The following is a 17,842-nucleotide window of genomic DNA, read 5'->3' as shown; positions in this document are numbered from 1 at the left end:
CAGTGTATCTGTGATGAGCATCGTTAGGAGCTTTGAGTTTAATTGGTTTGGGGTTTTGGAAACAATATTACTATACAGAACAGAGTGGCCTTGTGATGTGGGAGTGTCATATAGCAATCTGTTGATTTCATTGGTTAAGCAATAAAGAAACTGCTTGGCCTCATAGGTTAAAACATAGGTGGGAGGAGTAAACAGAACAGAATGCTGGGAGAAAGAAGCTGAGTCAGGGAGTAGCCATGATTCTCCCACTCCAGGCAGACGCAGGTTAAGATCATTCCTGGTAAGCAAGCTCGTGGGCTACACAGATTATTAGAAATGGGCTAGTCCAGGTGAGAGAGTTAGCCGAGAAAAGGCTAGATATAATGGGCCAAGCGGTGTTTAAAAGAATACAGTTTCCGTGTAATTATTTCGGGGCATAAGCTAGAGCTAGCGTGGGCAGCCGGGTGCCGGGGACGCAGCACCTAATACAACAGCCTTGAACACAAAATGTAATCCCAGATAGTCTCAAACTAGTTATGGGATTACAGGTATGAGCCATCAAGCCTGGTTTATTTTTATTTATTCCCTGAACTTTCCATAGACTATATAAAACATAATATTCTTATGTAAATATATGTTCTAGAACAAATATTACTATCACCAAAAATATATAAAATTCTATAGCATTTTCCTAGATCCTGTTAATCAAGAGTCCCAAGTAAAATGGTATCATATTATTCTTAAGACAGAAATTCCAACAATAAAATAGTATTATATAATTAATAAACTGAGATGCAGTAGGCCATGGTCAAGAATAACTCCCGAGGCTTCCAGAACACTCATAAAAATATGGTTCATTTTGATTTCACAGAATTGATTCTTACTATTACATAAATTTAGTATACTACTTTTGAACTAAAATACTTTTTGCAGAGTTCACACATTAAAATAGCTGTTTGTATTTCATGTGTTTCATTTATCGATTCAGAAAGAAAACGCACTACCTTAATTCTCAAAGGGTTGATCTCTGTGTCCGAGGTACAGTTCATTGGCCCGTCAATGTCATAATGAAGGATATACAGCAAAGTGTTGTTGTTGTACTTGTAAGGCCACTGGAGATTTAGGATTGCCTTGCTGAATGAACTTGGACCATTGTTTCTTAGCTAATAAGAAAAAGGAGATGTAAGCACTTTGGACAAAGATTAGACCTCTTTTCCCGCCACCAAGTTATCACTAGAAGTCATATCAACAATGGGATCTGAAAAGCAGCCATTTCTACCGCGGGGATCTAATCGTGACCTCTACGCACAAAAGCCAAACAATGTTTATCTCAAGTGCAGAAAGATCTACCAGGATGAAAATGTCAGAAGGCTGACTTAATAGCCTTTGTATAGACAATAAAACGGCTTAATTACAGGCATTTCCAGCTTTTAATCAGAACTTCAAAAGGCTGTGGAGCATACACGAGGATTATCTCTTTCATTCAGAAAGAGTTGGTTTCGCTTTCTTTAAACACATAAAGTTATGTGTCTATAAAAACGAACTTACAAACAGTACTTTTGGTATAAGTTCAAACAATGCAAACTCTACATAAAAATCATACAGGATTGCTTTTAAAAGCTCTCTCCCTCGCCCTAGCCCCCGTCCCCACTTTGCCAACTTTCTACTCGGTCCGAGAGCAAACCTCGTAGATGTGCTGAACAACAGGCCCAATGTCCTCTTCTGTCTCAGGGTTTTCCTTGTACTCCCAGTTTGGAATTGGGAGAAAGATATGATCAGGACTTGAGACTCTAAACAATGACCAAAGAAAACCTCCCGTGAATATCAAACAACATAACCAGTTCTTTTCCCTAAGAGTTCTATATTCAGTGGAATAAAATCAGACCTAATTATAAAAAGCCTCAAAGGAAAAGCTTGTTAATGAAAAGCTTTATTTCTTTTTTCTTTCTTTTTTATTGTTTTTATTGATCTATAATTTTTTTCTCTGCTCCCCTGCCTTTCCCCCCCTTCAACCCTCTCCCATGGTCCCCATGGTCCCCATGTTCCCAATTTACTCAGGAGATCTTGTGTTTTTCTACTTTCCATGTATATTAGATCCACATATCTCTCTTAGGGTTCTCATTGTTGTCTAGGTTCTCTGGGATGGTGAGTTGTAGACTGGTCTTTCTTTCCTTTATGTCTAAAAGCCACTTATGAGTGAGTACATATGACATTTGTCTTTCTGGGTCTGGGTTACCTCACTCAATATGTTTTCTAAATCCATTCATTTGCCTGAACAAGCTTTGTATGCATAAAATCTACTGTTCTTAAATCAGCCTGCATCAATGAATCAGTGAGCAACCGGCTGTGAAAGCCAATCAACGTATTTTAAGGTTGCTGTGTTTGTGCCTCCTGGAGCACCTTCAGGGTCTCATCTCTGCAGAGTCCACCGCCTTGGGAAGCCAGCACTAAGCAGGAGTGGCTGCCCGTAGGAAGCCAGGGTCCAGCAGCTACGTTTTAGAAGTAATCACAATGACGTGATAGTCAACTGGAGGCTCACACTTACCCTCTTATCTCAACAGCAGCCAAAACGGCAAGGTCAACTTTATAAGACACAACAGGGCTTACATTGTCAAAAGAATTAGAGCTGAAAAAGAAAGGGAAAACAAACATGCTCAGGACTGAATCGGGCACATTTATCATCAAAGCCATAAAAGGGAAAACTCAGGGGAACTAAAACTACACAATCCAAGGCGGCACAGAAACTGAAGCCCTACTGATCAAGTGATTATTTTAATTACATGCAATTCAAAGCTGAAGATAACTTTTATTTCCTAATGCTTAATTTGTCTTATAAACTCAAATTAGCAAGATAGCCATTTGCTTAATGAAATACTGATTAAAGAATCTTATAATGAAGTACTGAAATTTTAATCTATGTTATTCCATCTTTAAAGGGTAGGATGTAATGTATTTATAAGGAAACATGGTTATTTTATCCTAATACATTGTTTTTCATACCTTTGGATTTTCAGGTCAAATTTCACAGAGGTATCCATTTCTGATTGCTGGTGGACGCTAAAACGGAGACCAGCAAACAGCTGGAGAGGGGAAGGAAATGATGAATAATTAATGCCTCATTTAAATCAGAAACTTCAAATCTGACATCCACATACAAAGGTGTATTCTAAAATATGCTTTTGACGAGGTTACAGTAAAAGTGAACAAAAATAATTACATCTCATTTTCCACTGAGGTCATGATGGAGGCTATTTAACAATTATTGATTACAGCCATACCTACCTACAATAATAACCACCTTTCTAAAAATTTCCGTGTTTATTGTTGCAATGAAAGCCTGCAACTGAGTCCCAAGACTTGCTATAGGAAGCTGAACTAACCTGAGTGAAGAAGCCAGACAGGGAACACTGGAGGCTTAGTCAGAGCACAGCGTAAAAGAGTTGGAATAAAAGCGGAAAGTCTCTCCTCACACCTCCCACTGTCTCCTCCCCAGCTCCTCACAGGCTGAGCCCTGAGGCAGAATACAGAATGATTTTAAAAACAACTGAACTGAAGGTATAAGAGAACAGGCTTCCTGGGGACCACATAGATGGCATGGGAAAATGGCACCTCCATGGTGCTGCACTCACGTTACAAAGTCTGCAGCTGGCTACTTAGAAAAGCCAGGACATAAAGGGCCTCTGAGCTAGAAAGCCAGAGAACGAGAAAATCAAAAGCTCTTCCCCATAGAGCATCTATCCAGGATAACGAATGCCTGTGGAAACACACTCAGAGGAGAAGCATGCCACGTTTAGACCATGCAGCAGGTCTGCACATAACTGCCATCGGTGTGCCGCTCAGCGCATCTGCCTGGAGAGCATCCCATGTACAGGCCTGCTTTCCTCAGTACCGTGACACACAAACCCTGCTTCTCTTCTGCAGGACTTGGGGAAAACCTCCCTGGGCGCTTGGCTTCCTGATCAATAGTACCCTGCTCCCCATCAGAAGAGGATGCCTCACCCAACTAAGTTTCTCCTCCTTGGATGATATAAGGCTTTAAGTTAGTAAGAGGACACCATCTCACCTAAGAGTAACAGGCCTTGGTGTCTGCCAAGGCTGCAGAGACACCCTGGCTCAAAATACTAAAAGTATAATTTTAGTCCTTAGTTTAAATCATGTTTCCTTCTATTTACCAGATTTAAGGCAGTGTGAAGAGATGTTTACGGCAGAGGATACAGCTCCACCTATAATGTTAGCATCCTAGTTAAGCTGAGCAGAACTCAGCTAAAAACTAAACTCTAAATCAAAACGAATGTAAAGATACTTCTCTGAGGGCAAGTGAAATGGCTCAGTGGGTGAAGGCACTTGTTACCAAACCGGAAGACCTGAGTTAAGTTCCCAGGTCCATAAACCATGTTGGAAGAAGAGAATCAACTCCTAAACTTTGTCCTCTGACTTCCACAGTGTGTGTAGCATACAAGCATACATGTGCAGGCATAACACAAATGCACACAACATAGATAGATAGGTAGATAGATAGATAGATAGATAGATAGATAGATAGATAGATAGATGATAGATAGAAGATAGATAGATAGATAGATAGACAGACAGACAGATAGATAGATAGATAGATGATAGATAAAATTAAAGATACTGCCTAGAGCTGCCATGGTGGTTCACAGCCTCTTGTAATTCCAGCACTTAGGGAATAAAGGAAGGAAGAACTTGAGTTTGTGGTCATGCTGAGTTTACATAGGAAGATCCTATCTTAAAAACACAAACAAGCCAGGCAGTGGTGGCGCACACCTCTAATCCCTGCACTCTGGAAGGCAGAGGTAGTCAGATCCCTGAGTTCGAGCCCAGCCTGGTCTAGAGAGTGAGTTCCAGGACAGCCAGGGCTACACAGAGAAACCCTGTCTCAAAAAATAAAGAAAGGAAGGAAGAAAGAAAAACACAAACAGCAAAACCCAGGGCTTTGATGTAGCTCAGCAGTGCGACATTTTCCAAGCATGTTCAAGGTCCTGCGCTACGCCCTTAGCAACAATAATGAAGAAAAACCCAACTTGTTTTGAAATTACTATAAACAAACCTAGAGAAAAATTATTTATGGTACGAAATATTTATATTCTACTTATAAGGAGACAACTCAATAGAATTAAGCTGCCTTACTTGAGTTCCAGCCTTCATCGGGTTGCCAAGATCACACACCACCTGCCGGGTTTGGTTTTCTGTCTTAAATGCACAGGAGAGTCTTGCTAGGGCCTTTACAGACAAAAAAAGAAAATAAAGAGAAGTGGGGTTGGGGAAAGTAGAAAGAAAATAATAGTCAAAAAAAGTCGAAACTATAAAGTTCATATTCAATACTGTGTATATATTTAAATTCCTTTTATTATGAAGCAAATAAATCAATTTGAGCAAGTAGAAAAGAAAACCGGAGCTGTGGACAACTGCAGTGTGTAAACGTACGGGCGTCAGAAAGCTCCCTGGAGGACTCGGATTCTGACCATAGGGCCTCTGACTAGAAACACGATGGGCAGGTTTAGAGACCTTATCTAGCTGACCTCATGTCTCAGATGCTTGGCTAGCAAAACTAGTAATTCCATATCAATTATTCAAGGTATTGCCTGAAAGGAATTATTTAAGACGTGCACTCTATTGCCCAGCCATTTAGTCTTAGAATGGCTAGGCTTGGGCTTCACTGACTAGGGACTACCCCATAAATGTTAAAAAGACTGTGCTCTGGGTTTCCAAGAGGCTGCTTGCTTACTTCATTGTTCCTGACAACCCCGATGAAATCAGCCTGCGGCGGGATGGAGACGATGAGCTCCGCTTCGTAGGCGCCCTCCCCCTGGTTCTGTGCCTTCACGGTCAGGGTCAGAGGGTTGTCGTCCCCAATGTAGAGCTTCTTCTGATCACTGCAAGTTAATTCAAATCCAACAGTGAAGAAAGACTACATGGGGAGCGTGCGACTGTTCAAAGAAACGGGAGCTAAGACACCACACTGACATCCTGCCCTGTCTCACAGCTCAGGAGAAACCCGAAACCAGCGTGCTGCATGCCCAGTCCGTCTCTGGGACTGAACACTGTGGCCAGTCACAAACCACTGCTCTCTACAGGCAGTGACCAAAGTCACTTTACAACTGGGCGTGTGCTTTTAATTCCTTGGTGCTCTTGCTAAACGATGAACTAGTCTTTCGTCCTAATCCCCACGACAATCTTCCCCATGTCATCTCAAGTAGCAAGGACATCCCTCAGTTCAGGCCATGCCCACACTGAAGCAGATCGAGGCAATTAGTAGGGGCTCAAGGCACAACCAAACCTAATTGTCATAAATCTGCCCAGCCAGGCACCTAGCGAAAACATAGTGGGTATTTATTTTAACCATGGTATTAATTGCTTTATTGTGAAGAAAATCATGCATTATTCTTTACTGGTAGTTTTTCTCCTTAAAAACATTAGCATTTTTAATAGAAATTTAAATGCTTTTCCATTTAACTTTCTTATATTTCATATTTACTGTTTGGAGTAAAACTTACCTGTCTACCGAAACTTCCAGTTTGGGCTTACAGACATTGTCTTCCCCACAGTCAAGTAGAATATGAGCCTAAAAGAAAAATATTTTACTCTTTTCTGTGTGGGTTCTGGCCACTCATCTTTAAACATGGAGTGCAGGCAATCAAGAATAAAGGGAGAAAACAGAAGTGCTGACAATTTTGTATATCTCAGACCAGCTGTTAACATTTTGGAGTGAAATCTAGTACAAGAAAGGAGGGTTCGTTTTAACTGTGCCCCTGTCTGAACTGAATGAACTGAGACAAAATAACTCCTCATTCGGACAATGGCCTCCATTGCTATCACAGAAACTGGCTGCAAGCATCAAGTAAGGAGAAAATGGTCAAATGAGCCCAGCATGTACAAACCCATTGGGAAAGAAAAGAAGAAACCAGTAGTAAAATGATAAACCTGACAAAAACAGCAAATAGTCTAAACTTGGTTTTGGTTAGTTTTTGTTATTGTTGTTTTGTTTGTTTTTGTTTTGCTTTGAGTTTTTTTTTTTAATCTGGCCAAGGAAATGTGCCATAAAGAACAGTGTGAAAAAAAAAATCTCAAAAGAAAGACTGCAAGAACACAGATCTTGGCCAAAGGCATAGAAGGAACAAAAACATTGGGGAGGAAAATAAAGGCAAAGTCATTCTTGGTTTATTTGTTGCTATTTTACTGAGACTTTGTCTCAAAAAAATAGTAACAATAATGATAAATATTTCTAAAATAAATCTAAAACTATAGAGAAAAAACAATTAGAGCCCATATATCAAAACGCATATTATCATACACAGGGGAAATGTTATTTCTGAATAAACTACCACACAGAGAAGCTCACGCATCAAATGAACCATCAGTACAACATCCACTCACCCCAAATATCAACTGTGAACACAGAACCATATTCACAAGTCTATTTCTCCTCTGGTTTCTTTCTTTCTTTCTTTCTTTTTTTCTCAAGTTTTTCGAAAGAGGATTTCTCTGTGTTGCCTGGCTGTCCTAGAACTCACTCTGTAGATCAGGTTGGCCTCGAACTCACAAAGATCCACCTGTCTCTGCCTCCCGAGTGTTGGAATTAAAGGTGTGTACCACCATTGACCAACTTCCTCTGGTTTCTTTAGTAAAAATCTACCAGCATATATATATATATATATATATATATATATATATATATATATATTTACACACACACATATATATATATTTACACACACACATATATATATATTTACACACACACATATATAGATATAGATATATAGATATAGATATAATCCCTTATGGTATTTAAGAACACAAACTGTAAAACCTTCACAAAAGATCAAAGAATGAGAAAAATAAATTGGGAAGTGTTATTACCTGCCGACTGACGTTGGCAGGAGTGAACTGGTTCAGAATGGGTTGCAAGCCTGTATTGTCGGCAGCCATCCTCTGGTCCAACCGATACTCCATAAAAATAGTGATGGGAGTGAGTTTGTCTCTAAATTCAGATTCATCCTGAAAGAAAAGGGCTTCACGTTAAAGATGACACCAACCCAAACTACTGGGAGAAACCCACAGCTCCAGAGAAGTCACAAAACCAGCCGAATTCATCATTAGAACCTTCAATTCTAACCTCTGGACCACTGTGGCAACTGTGGTAAGCATGACGTGACACTCACGCGGCTGTCCAGTAAGAACTATTCAGCAGGTTTTGTTTCCTAATGAAACCTTGACTCCCAAAAATACCTACGGAGCACGTTAATTGTCAACCCAAGTTCTCCGGGGAAACCACACGTGTCCATCATAGCCTTCCAAGAGCTGACCTCTGCCAATTAGGAGGAGATGTAATACTGCAGATTGAGAACTGGGGTTGTCATAAATATCAACTCTTAGCTATAAACCTCGGCATCCACTCATTTTTGTGACTGCTAGATGAAACGATTGGAATTCATCCGTGAGCTGGTGGACTCTCAACTCCAGCAACCAAACAACAAGATAAAGTTCTACATCCTGTAGATATTCCTCCCTTATTAAAGATGACAACTGGACTCTACAGAAGATATTACACTACCCTTTTTATCTCACGGATGGGATGGCCCAAACAACCTCCCTTTGTTCTGTGTCTGTAAAAACACACACAACCCCACCTAGACTCTGCTCAGGGGAGGAGGCTTCCAGGCCATGGTCACCCACATTCCCAGAACACGTTATTTTCTTGTCTTCTTTTAAAGGGAGCTGTGATTTTATGTCCCCACGTAAAGTTGGCACTCAGGCAACTGCCCAACATAGGAACAGGACACTAAAGCGGCTTTAAGTCATCCAGCTTCTTCCTTTCCCTTTCCACCTTCCCTTCCGTCTCAGCTAAGAGCTGATGAAATTCAGTTTGCCAGTCCCTACGTGCTCCAGCGACACAGCTGTTTCCAAGCTGGTCTCAACATATTTTATGGCCTACAATAATGGCCGATATTGATATACCTGATTTGCTTGTGTCACATTTTATTTAGATCTGATAAACACTGCATAAGCACTGACAACAGTGTACTCTTCATTTCTCTTTCTCTTTTGGCTAACTGGTAACGAGCTCACACATAATCTACGATTTTCTTTTGATTTAACACTTTGAGCCTCATCCATATCTCCAAGATGAATCCACACTGCACATTAATAGGTTATCATATGACAGTTTCCTTCTTCTTTCTAAAACTCCTTGAGTGATTTGGATTTGGTTTTGTTGCAATGATGAATCTTATAAATGGTGACGAGATTCACCAGTTTCTGTGTCACAGCGCTATTCATTGTCCCAAATCTTCCTAACTACTAAAGTGTCATCAGCCAAGAGTGGATTTCCATCCCTCACACCCAGACTAGTGAGCAGACACTGGAAGACTTCAATTAAATTTAAATTTGGATCTGTTCACATTCCTGACTTAAGATGCTTGCCTCTCCTGTCTCTTAAGTCCTGAATGCTTCTTCAGATCAGAGGGCTTTGCTTGCTTGTTTGTTTCTTGCAGCTAAGTAAGATGCTCAGGTGTTTTCCCTTCCTTATTTATGTGAAATTTCTTCTAAATTCTAAAGTCTTATGCTTCTTTGGGTAAAGATTTCTTAGGGGCACTTGGGCTGTGGAAGCAGGAGAGTGATGGACTCAAGGTGATCCTCAGCTACAAAGTAAGTTCAAGGCCAACCTAAATGACAAGAGACTCTGTCTCAAAAACAAACAAAACCCCAAAACTATTTTCAATGAAAGTTTCACTATTAAAATAACAATAGAATCACTCATATAAAGATATGAGTATATTATGAATATATATAATCATTATATGAGTATATATAATATAAAGATATGAGTTATCCTATAGCTATTGGTTCCTCATAGTTTCTTTTCTTTTTTGTTTTGTTTTGTTTTTTGAGACAGGGTTTCTGTGTGTGTAGCTTTGGAGCCTGTCCTGGAACTTGTTCTGTAGACCAGGCTGGCCTTGAACCATTAGAGATCCACCTGCCTCTACCTCTGCCTCCCAAGTGCTGGGATTAAGAAGTGCGCCACCACCACCCATCCCAGTTTTTCATGTCTTCTTATGGCAGGTGTGTTATGCGTGTCTAAGATTCCTATATGTTGGTACATAGTCATTCAAGATTTCTGTAATTTCAGTCTCAATTTTATCTATCATTATGTCCCTTTTAAATTTCAAATTTTAGGTAGGTGTTCATTTTTGCACATTTATCAAACATTTCACACAAATTAAATAGCACTTAAAGTACACATATGTTTTTCCCTATATTCCACTTCCACAATAGTCCGTTGTGACATATTTTCAAGACAGATAAAAATAAATTTCTGTTATGATCACTTTTGCCAAAGACCACATTTCTGGTGGGTTTTTTTTTTCCAGAAAAAATCACTTTTCAGTCAATTTTTCAATTACTGATTTCTGAAGTGGTTTGGATATGAAGTGTCCACCACAGGTCTATGTGGTACAGGCTTTGGTGAAACGGGGAGGTGACAGAAGCTTTCAGAAGTAAGCCTAAGGGCTGGAGGGATGGTTCGGTGTTAAGAGCATTGGCTGCTCTTCCGGGGGACCTGGGTACAATCCCCAGCAACCACATGGTGGCTCACAACCATCTGTAACTTCAGGTCCAGGAACAGATGCCCTCTTCTGAGCACCATAGGCACCAGGCGAGCACTTGGTACACAGTCACTTGTGGAGGGAAAACACCCAAACACATGAACTTTTTAAACACTCAGCCTAGCAGGAGATCTTACTATTTGGGATATGCCTTTGAAGGGATTTTAAGAAGCTGGCTGATTCTCTCTTTCTTTACTTCCTGGCCATGAAACGTGAAGAGGTTTTTGGTTGTTGTTTGTCTTTTTCTAAAAATGAATTTTATGGGGCTGGAAAATGGCTCCTTAAAGAACACTGAAGCCTCGAGTTCAGTTCCCAGCACCCACATGGCAGTTCACAGGAGTGTGTGGCTACAGTTCCAGAGGATTTGGTGCTTCCACGGCACCAGGCACATGCATGGCACATACACATACAAGCAAGTAAAACAATCATATGCAATAAATAAAAAAAAACAGATAGAGAGATAGATAGATAGATAGATAGATTGGTGGGTGGGTAGATAGATAGACAGACAGACAGATAGACAGACAGATGATAGATACATAGATGATAGACAGATGATAGACAGATAGAAAGATAGATGATAGATAGACAGGCAGACAGACAGACAGACAGACAGACAGATAGACAGATAGATGATAGATACATAGATGATAGACAGATGATAGACAGATAGAAAGATAGATGACAGACAGACAGACAGACAGACGAGATTCCTGCTTGGTTGAACTTCACCTGGTCTCCAAACTTTACTACCCCTATACAAGAAGCTTGTACTCTTTCATGTTGGAGTCATGATGTATCTCTGTGCCAGGAACCTTCCATATCAGGCAAGAATCAATTGAGTCTCAAACTGCATGAGGTTCCCAGGCAAATCCCAATCCCTGGCTGATGTCTACAGTCAAAACCAGCCCTGCTTTGGACTCCGTCTCTTGCCTCAAACTAGACTCCCATGATAGCTCATGATTCAGATTTCAAATTTAGTCACTGGGGACTTTTGGTGGGTGACTTAATTTTTGGACATTAGAGATTCCAGCAATATTTAAGAAGCAAGTCTCTGCATGACTCGTTCTGTAATAGAAGGCCTCCTCAAGCACCTGCCTGACAGGAATAAACCATATCCGCTGAGCTTTGACACTCTCGGGCACATTTCTCTGGGTTTTTCATTCTGGCTGACCACCGTTTTCAGAAAGGAAAAGCCGTACACACGAGAGAGAAGCCAGCGGCGCAGAGAGTGTTTCTTACCCGCAGGTAGGCCACCAGCTCCTCGCACTGCATCTGTCCCCCCTTGAAAATGGTCATGTTCTTGGAGTGCCCTGGGGACCTGTTATGGAGAAACAGTGCTCGTCGGATTGCTCCCTTTTGCTTGAGTTTATCCAAAAGAAGCTCCACCTGGAAGTCTATACAAACCAAAGCATTTATAACCAACACATTCCTCGGGGGCCGGTCCCTGTCCTAGCAACCTAGAGTCCCCCTCAAAGCAGAGATACCCATTTCTGAAAAGTAAGTCACTTCTAAACTCACTAAAACACCCAAGCACGGTGGTGAGAAAGCAAGGAATTAATGGCAGAAAATAGTAAGTAGTTCACTTGTTCCCCCAAAAGTGTCATATAATGGCAGTGGCAGAAACGAAACCAGCTTCTCAGAAGGGGGAAAATGGGACTTTTAATTTAAGCTAAGGGAAGGACATCGTGCAACAGAATAGACTAAGACTTCTTTCTCCACGGGGTGAGGGTGCAGATTGGTAGTGCACACACCACGCACACCACTTCCTGCGCCTTTTGATAAGAGGTATTGATTAATGTGCATCCAGTCACGATACTGAGTGCTGTGAACCATCTATATCACTTACAATGGTGTTTCCCATGAAGCTGCCCCTTACAGTGACAGCTGACTATGTCCTAACTGAAGCATGTGGCCAAAGAAAACCGAATGGGTTAAGAATCGTTTAAAATATATGGGCAATTGTTAAAATTACTGCCTTCTAGTATTTATTTATTTAAGCAGTTTCTTCTTTTCTTTTCTTTTTTCCTTTTTCTTTTTTCTCTTTTTTCTTTTTTGTAAAGACAGGGCCTCTCTGTATAACCGTTCCGCATGCCTGGAACTCACTCTGTAGACCAGGCTGGTCTCGAACTCACAGAGATCCTCCTGCTTCTGCCTCCCGAGTGCTGGCATTAAAGGCGTGTGCCACCACCACCTGGCTATACTACATTTTTTTTAAACTCCAGTCTCTTTGTAAGTGTCTTTAAATGTTTAACTCTAATTCAGGTATATCCCCTTTCTGGTCTTCACAGCTACTTTGCCCTATCCGTGCGGCTTTTCAAACTCAATGAGTTCACTCCACTGCAGGCTTCTCGAGATTGTTTCCAGGTGGGAAAGAGTCCCGGGGTCCCCCCACCCCCTGCTCTCTCATGTCCTGGAGGTCTCTCCATAAATCCGGTCTTCCGGGGAGGTCCAGCTTGCTGTCCTCTGACGTTCACACTGACTCCACTCAGCTCCTCAGCCCTCTTCTCCACCCTATTCCTACTCGCTACAAGAAGTGACCACACCATCCACTCTAACGGGCAAACCTTGCTCTCAGGACCACATCCGCCGTTTCGGCATAGAAGGGGTGGTGTTGGCTGCACACACTAAATGCAGCCACACAAACCTTTCCCCCTTTTTAAGGAAGACAAAAGCCTTCCCCGGTTCACAGCAGTGCTCAGACTCAGCAGTGCGCAGACTCATACAAAGTGGCATCGACCCCACGTCCTCAGACTCTCAACGTTCTAAATGCTCACCGTGTCTAGTCACAAACACATGGCAGCTGAACTGCCCGGCAAGCTGCCGAAGAAAGTAATTATATATCTATTTTGTGTCCTAAATGTCTTCCGAGTGAAGACGCAGATTAAGCCAATGAGGACAACTGCTTCAGTAACTGTCCTTTGGGCCCTGAAACACAACCCTGTACCTGTAGCGCCATGAGCTCACTGAATCTGCCCAAGATACTCACTGAGCCTCTTCGGAAGAGTTCCTTTGCCGTCCGCCTTTAAGCAGAACCTGACATTAAAACTGTAAGAAAAAAAAGTTTTTAAATGTAAATTCTACGATCTAATTTAGGTCCAGTCCTGCAGCCCACCCGAGTTCACTTGTCTAATGCAATCAGCCCTCGGTGTCCCAGGTGGTGGAGGGTAGTTCTAGGAACCAACCGTCCCCTCCCAGAGACCAAAATCAACTGCATTCACAGAAACCGCCTCAGTGATACTTCAGTCCTGCTGCCTAACTCTGTGTTGCGGTGCAGTGACGGAGGTATTCATCTTAATCACAACTAGTACATAACAAAGATCCTTACCAGGAAACTTTGAGAGTTGTCCCAGGCAATGGGCAGATTTTGTTGTCTTGATTTAAAATGCTAGGGTTCACTTCAAGGCCGGCATTTACGGTGACAACGGGCCTGGCTCTAGTTTTAAATTTAAAAAGAGAGCGAGAGAAAGAGAGAGAGAGAAGAAAAAAAAGAGGAGGAAAAGGAAAAAAGAGTGAGGAATATTATTAAAAAATATACTGATTAAAAGTCTCATTCACCACAGATGCAGTTCAAGCCCATCACTGCCGGCAATAACAACAATTGTACTAGCCTAAATGACCCACACCTGACCTAATTTAGTCCTGCATCCTGGCAATCGCTCAGTCCCAGGCAAGAGAGACAACTGGTCAGCCTCTCTGAATTCAGCACAATAAAGCACAACGATTACTAGCTGTAGGACATCCAGCTAATTAGAGACACAGGGAGGAACGTGAGTGTCACAAACCCACCTGTGCTGACAGGCGGAATGCCTACAGAGCACACACACGGGCAAGTGTGGGGCTTCTTCAAGAATCGAATCCTCACAGTGTGGCACACACAAGTGTACCGGATGTGCTTTAAATGCTTGTTTTTATTATTTTAATTATGAGGGTGAGTGCAGATGCATGCAGAGGCCAGAAAAGGACATCAGAACTTGTGGAGACGGAGTCACAGGCCATGGTGAGCTGCATGATACGGGCGCTAGGAACTGAACTGGGGTCTTCTGCAAGAGCAGTACCTGCTCCTATTGCTTTCTCCTTTTTAAATAATTTATTTGTATTTTCTGAACATTAATATTTCGCCTGCACTTATGTCTATAAGAAGTTGTCAGATTCCCTGGAACTGAGTTGTGAGCCACCATGTGGGTGCTGGGACTTGAACCCAGGTCCTCTGGAGGAGCAGTTAGTGTTCTTAACCGCTAAACCATCTCTCCAACCCATGTCCACCTCAGTTATTTGAATATTTACCATATCCAAGTGTTTCTTTATGAACAATAAGTTTTTAAACTATAACAATAAACTAAAATATACAATGAGTATTCCTATAATCTGAAAACTCCAAACCTAAATGCTATAGACTCTCAAACCTAAAAAGTTTTGAGCACCAACAAGATGCTCAAAAACGTGTTGGACTGTTTCAGGTTCTGGATTTTTAGATTAAAATTGCCTAACTGGCAAGTCTCTGCAGATACTTCAAAACTCATACAACTCCACAATCCGAAACACTTCTGGTCTCAAGCATTTCAAACAAGGGATATTCAACCTGTAAATATAATTTTGCAAATTTACGATGCACAGCTCTTAAGTATTATAATAATAAAAAAATAGTGAGGTCAGGTCAATGAAACGGCTTCAAATGATAAATTTTAGAAATCTGTAAGTTTGTTCTCCATGGCTATGAAGAAGTTGATGGATCCCAGAGCCTTAGCAACCGCCGTGGTAACTTTCTTGCCAAGTTCAGCCCACAGCAGTGCAGGAAGCTCGACCTAGAAGAGGCCGGCTGGGGCTCAGAGGCAGAGGAAGGGATGACATTCCGAACTGAGAGCACGGATGCAGCTCACCAACGAGGATTTACTCACTATGCTCTAGTTGAAATAAATGTTTTGATACTTACGACACACCACCCTTATGGCCATAGTCCACTGAGATACAAGTTATGTAAACCTCTGTTTTCTTAAATTTATTTCTGTGGGAGTCTGGGGATAGGGCGCAGCACACAAGGCAAAGTCACTCCCTGCTGCTCCTCATACATTCTTGATGACTGATTAAAATCGCAGAAGAATGTCTCCAAACAAAGCTTAAAAGCTAATGAGGAGAACTTCTGAATATTTCTCTAAAAAATATCTTTAAAAAACTATAGTTCTCTATTCTTTGAGACTTCCTTGAATATATACTATTTGCAGCAAAGCTTGAACAGAAAAATAATTTTGTCATTACTTGGAGAAATTAAACTGAAATTCAAAAACGAGTACTTAACTATAATTTTTTTTCAAATAATTCTGAATATTCCCAGTATTAAGGAATATGGAACATACCTGTATAAGATAGCTCGATCCACACCAAAAGCTCCTACAACTAAGTCTTGAGAGAGCAAAAAAAAAATAGTTAGTAACAAAAGTGGTTTTAAAATATGCATTATTCTATGACATGCTTAATGTTCCTGGGTTTTATTTTCAAAGCCAGGAAATTAAAATTATAATATGCATAGAGAGAAACTAGGTCAAAATGATGAATAAACTATCATCCCCAACTAGACTCTCATTCGGGCAGACAAGAATATTTTCAAGGGCGAGAGAGGTGGCTCAGTGCCTCAGAGCACAGGCTGCTCTTCCAGAGGCCCAGGGTTTGACTCCAGAGTACACAGGTTTTATTCCCAGCACCCACAAGGTGGCTCACAACCTCTGTAACTCCAGTTCTAGATGTTCTGGTCCGGTCCATCCTGTGCCCTCTTCTGGTCTCTATGGGCAGTGCACACACACGATGCATAGACAAACAGGTAGGCAAACACCCATGTACATAAGATAAGAATAAAATAAAACTAAAAAAATTCAAGTAATCTTTTCAAAGGGTATTTAGTAAAAAGAACAACAATGAGGATGTGTTATGTGCCCAAAACACACATCCCCCAAAAGGCAGCCTTACAGCTAAGCTTCTTCAGTGTGCAATTTCATTTTGAAATTACTTTTTCTTTCTCTCTTATTTCAAAACTAAACCCCAAACAAGAAGCAAATATTCCATATATAGCAGCAGGCAGAATTCAAAGCAGCCAGGACAAAACGCATTTGTGTTTCATGTAAAACTGGTTCATAATTTGGATAAAATTAGAGTTCTGTCCCACATTATACCCAAGTTAAATCTGAGAAGGCTCTCTCAACAGAGAAAAATACATGAAAACACAAAGATGGAGAGATTGAATTTCATGAAAATCTGAAATTTCTGTACATCTTAGATGCTAATATGAGAAACTGGGAAATAATTACAAAAATTAAAGAGATAGTGTCTCAATATTTGAGGCACTGGACAAAGTTTTAAAAAAATGAATGAAAGGGGAAAAGTACTTCAAACAAGGAGATACTTTAAGTACTTACAAAAGTGAATATACATTATAAAAAAATGTTTTTCCTCACTAATACCCGAGAACTACCCACTGATATTATTATTCATATATCATAAAGACAAAAGTATTATAAAATGAGAACAAGTGTGGAAAATGAGCAATTGTTTACTGTCATTGAGTGCTTCAGAAGTTGACAAAAGCCATTTTGTTGAGGAAATAAAATTGAAAATTGGCAATCTGTATCAATGGCTTCAAAAGGGGAATGCTTCTTGGGGCTGGAGAGACAGTAAAAGCGTTTGCCAGGCAAACCCAATGACCTGTATACAGATGGTAAGAAGCACGGACATACTGCAAATGTCTATAATCCTGACACACCTCTACTAGGAGATGAGAGGATCTAAAGCTCCCAGGCAAGCTATGCTGCAGCACACAGAGACCCTGTCTCAAATAAGGTGGAAAGGCAGGAATCAACCAGGTTATACTCTGACCTCCACACATCCTCTCAGCTCCTCCTCCTCCTGTGCCCACAGTCATACAGACAAGCACTGCCTCTGTGCATGTGTGTGTGCCCTCAGCCACACATACAAAGAAGCACTACTACAGAGCCTAAACACACACACGCACACACGCGCACACACACACACACACACACACACACACACACACGAGCACACTGTTGTTGAAATAACAAAAACAGAATTTTGTCAGGGGGAAATATTCAAGGACACACAACAAAATTATACATATGGACATAAGTACCAAAATATAAGGCAAAATAAGATAATGATGGAGGAAGGTCATTGGGTAATAAAGGAACTGCCCTGGCCCATTTTATTGGTTAGGACATAGGTAGGTGGAG

At 41.1% G+C, this 17,842-nt stretch overlaps 1 protein-coding gene across 2 annotated transcripts in view; it reads right to left on the bottom strand.

Annotated features, from left to right (window-relative positions):
- Itgav (integrin subunit alpha V) overlaps positions 1–17,842 on the bottom strand; it is a 75,724-nt gene that overhangs the window by 9,017 nt on the left and 48,865 nt on the right. For both annotated transcript variants that reach the window (XM_041639706.1, XM_041639708.1), the window contains exons 14-25: positions 15,962–16,007; positions 13,936–14,043; positions 13,597–13,655; positions 11,850–12,004; positions 7,864–8,001; positions 6,498–6,565; positions 5,729–5,876; positions 5,131–5,223; positions 2,980–3,059; positions 2,525–2,605; positions 1,664–1,769; positions 984–1,142 (exon numbers count right to left, since the gene is read on the bottom strand). In XM_041639706.1, coding sequence (XP_041495640.1) covers positions 984–1,142; positions 1,664–1,769; positions 2,525–2,605; positions 2,980–3,059; positions 5,131–5,223; positions 5,729–5,876; positions 6,498–6,565; positions 7,864–8,001; positions 11,850–12,004; positions 13,597–13,655; positions 13,936–14,043; positions 15,962–16,007 — 1,241 coding nt within the window. The remainder of the gene's footprint in view (positions 1–983; positions 1,143–1,663; positions 1,770–2,524; positions 2,606–2,979; positions 3,060–5,130; positions 5,224–5,728; positions 5,877–6,497; positions 6,566–7,863; positions 8,002–11,849; positions 12,005–13,596; positions 13,656–13,935; positions 14,044–15,961; positions 16,008–17,842) is intronic.

The sequence above is a fragment of the Microtus oregoni genome, unplaced genomic scaffold (assembly GCF_018167655.1).
Source record: "Microtus oregoni isolate MIOR12 unplaced genomic scaffold, Mior012 000060F_ref0000265, whole genome shotgun sequence".
Classification (NCBI taxonomy): Eukaryota; Metazoa; Chordata; class Mammalia; order Rodentia; family Cricetidae; genus Microtus; species Microtus oregoni.
This window is presented reverse-complemented; position numbering and strand designations above follow the sequence as displayed.